Genomic DNA, 8,066 nt, shown 5'->3' with positions numbered 1-8,066 from the left:
GAGTTTTGGTTCCCATTTGGGAGACAGTTTCAATTATTTCTGGCCACACTCTGGATGTCAATGGAACAAGTTTATAATGTTTTTATATTAAAGAGAATCTGTCAGTTTGGTTCTATGAAAGGCAGGTAAAAGTAATATAGATCCCTTTTCTCCCTAATCCACCATCCTGTGGTGGTTTTGTTACTTACAAGGGTTTCCATCCTCTTAGTTTAATTTAAAGCAAATTTTTGGTGTGGTATCTGCAATAACTAATACTTTTAATAAAGGCAATAGGGAAGGTACAGAATTAGGAGGATAATAGCTACCAAGTTCTTTAAAAATTAAAAATAACTGGATCAATATTAAGATGCAAGAATGTGAAGAGGGGAAATGATGAATATTTATACATATAAAATGCATGTGTGTACATGTTTAGAAAATATTATTCTTCTGCTTGAGTCACTTTCTTCAGATAATACAAGTTAAAGAGTGAAGTTCTGACTCAGACACAGGGTCAAGGATATTTTTTCCTCCTTTGTCATCAAAAGAAGGCTTTGCCACATGCACAATATAGAAAGATTGTCAGTGTGAAGATTAGCTTTACTGCCAAGCATCACTGGTAACAGAAACACATGTGGTTAGATGGTGAAGGAATTTATGGTAATATGAGCAATGGGATCACAACTGCTTTACCATTGAGACTATAGAATGCAGACAACCAAAATGAGTGCAGCTGATCATCACGAAATGATTTTAAAAAAATTACGATGACAAAATAACGCACCTTTTTACTACCTTCAAGTAATTTTGTATAATTTTGATTTTGACTCTAGGCCTGCTGCTGACAAGGGCTTATCCTGGGCCTTTTAAGAATCCTCACCTGTGTGGCAAGGACCAAAAATCTGTGATTTTTCTGTCCCAATTGTGCTTACTAAACTGCTGTGCACCTGGGGCTTGACAGGTGGAGGTGGGACAGGGAAGGCTGTAAACCGACCATCCCCCAAAGGCTGTAACTCGTAGAGGCGAACGTGGGAGGGTCTGCTAGGGCGTATTCCAGTGTGGGAGACCGAGGCTCGTGGAAGTAACAGCGAGGCCCAAGAAGCTGTGGAGGTGCGGGCGAGGTGGGCGCTGGGGGACACACCCCAAGAGGAGGCGCGGCGGTGGGGGCCGTGGGCGGGGCGAGGCCGGCGCGGGGCGGGGCCTCCGGGAAACCCGCCCCCTGAGTAGCGGAGGTGACTAGTTGGGCTGGGGGCGGGAGACGCTCTGCCCCACGCTCTCCCAGGGCTCGGTGGTTTAAAGATGGCGGCGGCAGCGGCGGCAGCAGCGTTGGGGGCGCGGAGCCGCGGGAGGGGGAGGGAAAAGGAGGATCTGTGAGTCGCTGAGCGGCAGCGCGGCGGCTGCTCTGAGGAGTCCGGGTGCGGAGTCGTCGGACCAGGGCCTGGACTAGAAGGAAAGGCCGGAGCAGCGCCAGGAGCCCGAGGCCGGAGTCGAGGAGGAATGTGACCGGGGGTCGGCGGGGGCGCGGGAGTACGCGAGCGCAGGGATGGGGCAGCAGGTGGGCCGCGTCGGGGAGGCTCCAGGGCTACAGCAGCCGCAACCCCGCGGGATCCGGGGCACCAGTGCAGCCAGGCCCTCCGGCCGCAGGCGGGACCTGGCTGGGCGCTCCACAGAGGCCGGCTTCAATATCTTCACCCAGCATGGTGAGTGTGACCAGGAGCCCGCGTGAGGGCGTGGGGGAGGCCGGGAGAGGGCACGGGGCAGGGTGGGAGTCAGACTGGCAGCCTAGGGGTTCGAGAGGTGGTGCGGTGCCCGGGAGTGGGCGCGGAATCTGCTGCCATCTGGGCCAGTCACGGGAGGCGAGTCACACCCCTCCCCCCTCTCGTCTCCAGCCCGGCTGGCAGCTCTCGGGGGCGGAGAGAGAAGTGGTCTTAGGTGCGGTGGAAGGATTGTCCTCTACCCTGGGACGCGACACGGTGTATCTCGAAGGAAGGCGGTGGGTAGTATCCTTGGGTGGGGGCGGGAGGGGATGAAGCGAGGTGTGAGCGGAATCCAGGTGGTGGTGGTAGAAATCAGTCGCTAGCGGAGGGAACTTGAGTTGTGCCTACAGAGATTGGGAAATAGGGGCTGAATCTCATGAAGCAGGGGCTTCTGAAATGTGGATGAAAATAAGAGACCAGCAGTTTCAGGAGAGTGACTTGTGAACGGTGCCTTTCTAGGGAAAAGCTGAGGGTAGGTATCTTAGCACTTAAAAATTTTTTTTTTCCATATTGGAAATAGCTTTGCCAGACTAACTTCTTTTTGCATAGGTCACAATTCTGAGACTATCTAATAGGATTTAGAGATTGAATGGTTAAGACTTTGGTCTGGACCTGAGCAAGTATTTTTCTTTCTGCCGTGTGTGTATGGTACATACAGGTTTGTATATCTGCTATGTAGTCTGGAACTATTACTTTACCCTCCTTATCAACATTTTTAGAATAGTTTTCCCCAGATTCTCTTGATCATCCACTCTTATTTTTAAATACTTTAAGAATTTCTGTATCTATTAATTATTTACATGCACTACTGTGCTAGTATGTTATATAACATTCACATGCACAGAGTTTTAAAAAGGATAAGATGAAAAAATAAGAACAAGTTCTAGTATTTTTCCCCCCTGCAGTCCAGTGGATTCTTTTGCACTTCTTTTGTGAGGTGCTTTTGAGACCACTTCACTAAAGGAAGGAAGATTGGAGAGAGGAAACATGAAATTGACCTTCATGGGGTGGGGATACGCTGAGAGGGGATGAAAAAAAAAAATGACTTCTCTGTAAAGTCTGGATGGTTGAGTTTAGATGAGAGGTAGCAAACCAAGTTTGAAGTGGCATATGGAAAACAATAAAGGAAAAAGAGGGTGTTATATATACCACACAATTTAGGAGGAAGAAAAAGAAGTGTGAACTGTTAGAAATGGAGTTTTGGCGGAAGTAATGATAAATGGCAGATTGGAAAGAGATGAACCTGATGAGCTATGGTTATTAAATGATCAGTGGTATCAGAGTTCTGTTTGAACTTTGAGAATAAGCTGAGATGTTTAATAATGGAGGAGATATGGGTGATTTGGAAGCTTTTCATATCATTCAAACTTTACAGTCTATTAAAGATGTGAATGGACTTCTCTTCCAGGTATGTGAACATTTTTTGAAGGTGCTGTGTGAGTTAGTTTTACATGCAATAGTTCCTAAAATACAGGAGGAAAGAGTGGATGAATAATCAGGGAAGAAATCATCCCTGTAACTTTGGTGTGATGGCAATGTTAACATGCATTAAACTTGGTGCTGTAGACACTGGTAAGCCTTGGCTATCTTCAGGACATGAGATTTTCAGAGGAGGAGGTCATGCAGAATGGAATAGGAAAAGTTTTGATGGATAGATAGTATTTGGGTTTATGGCGCAAGGGAAGAGGGCAGACTGGGCAGGAGAAAACTTGAGCATGAACAATGAACATTCTGATAATTTACTGAAGTGATAGTGGAGAGACATCTTCAGGAGTGAAGCACATTCCCTAGTATTGAGTCCTGAAGCAAAAATGGTCATTAGAGTCAATTTTTGGTCCTGTCTCTATCTGACCTGCTGACACTCTTTGTGTTTCTTTATCTGTAAAATGGGGAGGCTGGACTGGATGATCTTTAAAGGGCACCTTTAGGATCTGAGATTTTATGATTCTAAATGAGTAGTAGTGGGGAGAGAATAACATTGACTATATTGGATGTGGCTGAGTTATGGAATATCTGGCAGAGGAGTCTCTAAAATCAGCTTACTTGATAGTTGTTTTTAGGACACATTAATGGACCCTAGTATGAAATACTGAAAGACTAACCTTGAGCGGTGGAGGCAGTGGAAATGGAAAGGAAGGTTAAGTTGGAGGGATGTTATACTCGTTCAGCTGCCAGAAGTTTTTTGAGCTCTATCTATTGGGATCTGTGCAAGTTGTTGTGAATACGCATAACTGAGTCTCTCTCCTTGGAGAATTTAAGGGGTTTAGTATTCTATAAAGAGGTTGAAAGAATAGAGAGTAACTTTGGTATACTTAATATAGACAGGAACTCTAGAGCCATTTTGCTTGGGTTTGAACCCTGGCTCAGCTTATTATCTGTGTGATTTTGGGCAAGTTATTTGTAAATTGGGGGTGATCCTATCTAGCTAATAATAGTACCTACTACCTAGATTTTTACCAAGGACTAATATGAAAAGAAAGGGATTAGCAAATAAGAAAGGTGACATGAATACTGTTTGTAGACAAATGGGTGTTTAGAAACTTTTGCTGATTAGAAGTTCTCAACCTTTTCAGTATTGACTTTAGGGGCTGGATAATTTCTTGAGTGTGGGGGATTGTTCCTGTGATTTAATGGGATGTCTCAGCATTCCTGGCCTGTACTCATTTGATGCTAGTAGCACTCCTTTCCACACCCACAGTGTGACAAGCAGAAATGTTTCTGCTAAATCTCTCCTGGGAGGGGTAAAATTGCGTAGAGAGCCATGGTAAATTCTGAATTGAGTAAATAAGTAAATTAGATTCAGATATTACTTAGTAGAACTATCATTTCACATTTACACACACAAAATCTAGATCTTGAACTATTGTAAAAATCACTGACAAGTATCAATGGCAGGTGTTTTCAACTTAAGATAATACATTTCATGTATGAAAGTGAGGACTACAAGCTGGGTTTAATTAGGTTAAAATATATTTATTGTATGTATGTATTGTATGTAATTAGTACAGATGTGTGTACATGTAGAAATGGTTATCATTCTTCTTTAGAAAGAAGCAATAGTATTTTCTCATTGAAAATGAGAATTTTTTTCATTGTTACTATGTCAGTAAGCTGTTATAATAATTTGTCTTGCCAAAAGTGATTTTTGTGAATGCATTTGAGAAGGAATAAATATAATGGGGCTCATTTGGTATGAAAAGGTAAGTACTATCCGACTTTTGAATTCTGCTTTGAACCCTTTTGGTGACCTGAGGTTTGTGACTAGTACTCTAGGGTTGAATACTTACTTGTCTTTTTAATATCTGGTATACCTCATCACAATTGAGTGATTTCACTTTATTAACTTCCTTCTCTCACACATGTGCTGAAAATACTATTAAAAATTAACCTTAAATTATGAAGTTCCCGCCTCTCCTTTTACTTTTATTTCCATTTATTTTATACTGAACTTATTCCTGGGACATAAGTTTTTGTTTTCTTAGTTACTTCTGGGCTGTCATTTCCTTCTCTGCAACTTTCTCTTCTGGTTTAGGAATAACTTGCTCTTTTTCAGTAAGGATTATCTCTATAGAAGGGAGAGCTCATAAAGGGGTTAATCTGACCAGGAGCTCTGTAAATCTGCTTTGTTCACTTGAATTTACTCCTTGCTGAGAAAATCTATACCTCAACCTTGAAGTTCGGTGTTACTCTCTGCCTTTTTAAGCATGTGCAGTAAATACTCAGAACTCTTTGGGCACTAGCCCTGCATCCAGTCCCACTGTTTGGCATGGATACACACCTACTATCTGCTCCATAGAAACAACGGAATGGTATGCATTGCTTTTGTAGAGTGACACCCTTCAGGGACTTGGTGGCTTTTTGGATATGCATACTTTGATGGCCTGGGCAGTGTTACAAGTGTTCTTAAAAGGAACACAAAGATTTGAGCCTCTTGAGTTGCAGGATTCTTTGGGTTTCTTTGGTCCAGTGAGTAACAGACCATTTTTAGAGATTACATAAAGCTGCTGATGGGAAGAGAAAAACGAATAATAAAAATTTTCCCTTAAATCAAACTTAACCACTTTCAGTAGTTTGATTTATTTTGATTTATAGTTCATGTTTTGATCTTTCAAAGATGTAGACACTCTAGGTTGAAATTGATACCATAGAAAAGAACAGGAAGCTGTTGCAAGGAACTTTTAATTAGTTTTACCTGTTAAGGAGAAGGATGTCCTAAAGGAACTGCAGAGTTCCAGTGATTGGAAAACTACAACTCCCAGCAGAACCAAGGAGAGAACTGCGGGAACCTAAGGGCGGAGCTAAGCAGGCATTCTGGGACTTTGGGGGATAAATAGAGAGTGGTTTTCCAACTGTGGCTCTAGAGAGGTAACCTTTCACTCTCTCTGGAGCAAGTGCTCTCAGACTGTTAGTATTAGTTTGTGACTAGAGCTCCAAGTTAGCAGAGCTGGTAAGATATTCCAGTTACTTTGTACCCCTCTCTCTTTCCCTAGGTTGTTTTTTTCCTTTCCCCTTTTGTAAATAAACCTATTACCCTTTTGTGTGTGTCTGCAGAAAATTAAATTTTAAGTGTGTGGGTGAGGACCCACAGACAGGCAGCCCAAGTTCACTCTGGGCTACCCTGTAACAATCCTTAACTAGTATGGTTGTCATTGATTCTTATGAGAACTAAACTTTGTAAAAAGAAATTAGCTGTTAGATTTTCTATTAATCTCCAGATCTGCATAAATTACAGATATTCATCTGTAATTTAAAGCACCAGAATAGGGCTTGGCCTCCCTGGTGGCCTATGGGTTAAGTTCTCAGTGTTATCACTGCAGTAGACTGAGTTTCATCTCTGGTTTTGTAGCTGACCCACATGCAATTCAGCAGACCTCTCCTGTCTCATCAGAGACAGTGGGGAGGAGAGCAGGTGGATTTACTGCAATATACCTAAGGGAAGCAGTGGGTGCGACAGGAGGAATTTATTGTTCTGTATATGGGTTAGCTCCTAGTCACGGATGTAACTCAGGCTTTAGTGATGACAGCGCTGAGACCTAACCCCTAGGCCACCAAGGAGACCCTCTGATTATAAAGTTTGTTGTTAAAAACATGCTTTATTAGGATATGGTTGATTTTGACTCATATACCTATGTGTACACTTAAGAATATTAATTTCATCTAGAATAGATTTCTTCTAGAATAGGTAAATTTGAAGTCTCGTAGATATAGTCATCAGGTTACATAGCTTTCAAACTTTAGTGTGGACAACTACTTAAAAACAGAGTTAATGATACTTAGTTTCACAGTTTCTGATTCAAGTCTGAAAATTCACATTTCTGACAAATTTCCAGGTATTGCTAATATTTGAGGGCCATATTTGAAACCACTTTAATTAAAAAAAAAATGAGCCAGAGGTGATTCAAATCATCATTTGCATTAGAAAACAGTTTATTGACTCTTTAAAACTATTTTAAAAAGTATATTTTTAAATTCTAGTGTCTATATGCAAATGTCCATATTTTACCTTGATCTAAACTTATTTTTGACCTCAAAGGTGCTTAATGCTGACAGTATGTTGAGAGATGACACTTTGAAAGGATCTTGAATATCAGAGAAAAGCAATATAGGACATATAGGGAGCTGCTGACATATTAGCTACAGCTAGGTGACCTTTAGTTCCTACAAGAAGCTATAAAGAAGTAATTGTGACCTACTGAGTGCTAGCCATGTGTTAAGTTCTTACTATCTTTTTCACTTAAGTCCCATAAATCTCAGTTTGCTTGAACTGAAAAAATATTAAAGACCAAAGAAATTGTGGGGCATATATCTGACTATAGTTTTTGTGTATAATAGTGCCTAATTGTCTTTTGTATGTATGTAAATGTATACACAAAGGTTTCAAGGAAGTGATAAGGTTTTCAAAATGGTTTGCCTAGGTTAGAACTGTATTGTGGTTGCTAATTGAGATTTAGATATTATACTCTAGTGAAGAGTAGGTTTTCAGTGATATTTGGAGTCTCACAGTAATTTTGAGCTGTTTTAAATTTTTAGACTGGTATTACAGTTCTTATTTTAAGACTTGCATTTCCCTCTCTCTATTGATAGAATACAACTCCCCTGTTGAGACTTGCATTTCCCTCTCTCTATTGATAGAATACAACTCCCCTGTTGACTTTTTGGAAAATTTCAACAGTGATTTAACAGCTATCTGCAGTAGCATATTGGACTATTTTTTTTTTTTTAAGATTTATTTATTTATTTGTACATACAGAGAACTGGGGTACAGGCCAGAAGCTCAGGGGCGGCAAGAGGCTTCACCAGAGACAGAGTGGGGAGCAGAACAGGCAGGTC

General features: G+C 41.4%; 1 protein-coding gene and 1 pseudogene across 4 annotated transcripts in view; one reads left to right on the top strand and one right to left on the bottom strand.

The window, feature by feature from the left end:
* Nucleotides 1-1,262: 1,262 nt before the first annotated feature.
* ABL2 (ABL proto-oncogene 2, non-receptor tyrosine kinase) overlaps nucleotides 1,263-8,066 on the top strand; it is a 107,130-nt gene continuing 100,326 nt past the window's right edge. For 2 of the 4 annotated variants that reach the window (XM_004688523.2, XM_004688520.2), the window contains exon 1: nucleotides 1,263-1,679. In XM_004688523.2, the coding sequence (XP_004688580.1) occupies nucleotides 1,523-1,679 (157 nt within the window). In that variant the 5' untranslated portion in view covers nucleotides 1,263-1,522. The remainder of the gene's footprint in view (nucleotides 1,680-8,066) is intronic. The other 2 variants (XM_004688518.2, XM_004688521.2) reach the window with 1 other exon arrangement.
* Nucleotides 5,186-5,718, bottom strand: LOC105854030 (annotated as a pseudogene).

This window comes from Condylura cristata, unplaced genomic scaffold, assembly GCF_000260355.1.
Source record: "Condylura cristata isolate star-nosed mole 26May11 unplaced genomic scaffold, ConCri1.0 scaffold00024, whole genome shotgun sequence".
NCBI classification, from domain to species: domain Eukaryota; kingdom Metazoa; phylum Chordata; class Mammalia; order Eulipotyphla; family Talpidae; genus Condylura; species Condylura cristata.
This window is presented reverse-complemented; position numbering and strand designations above follow the sequence as displayed.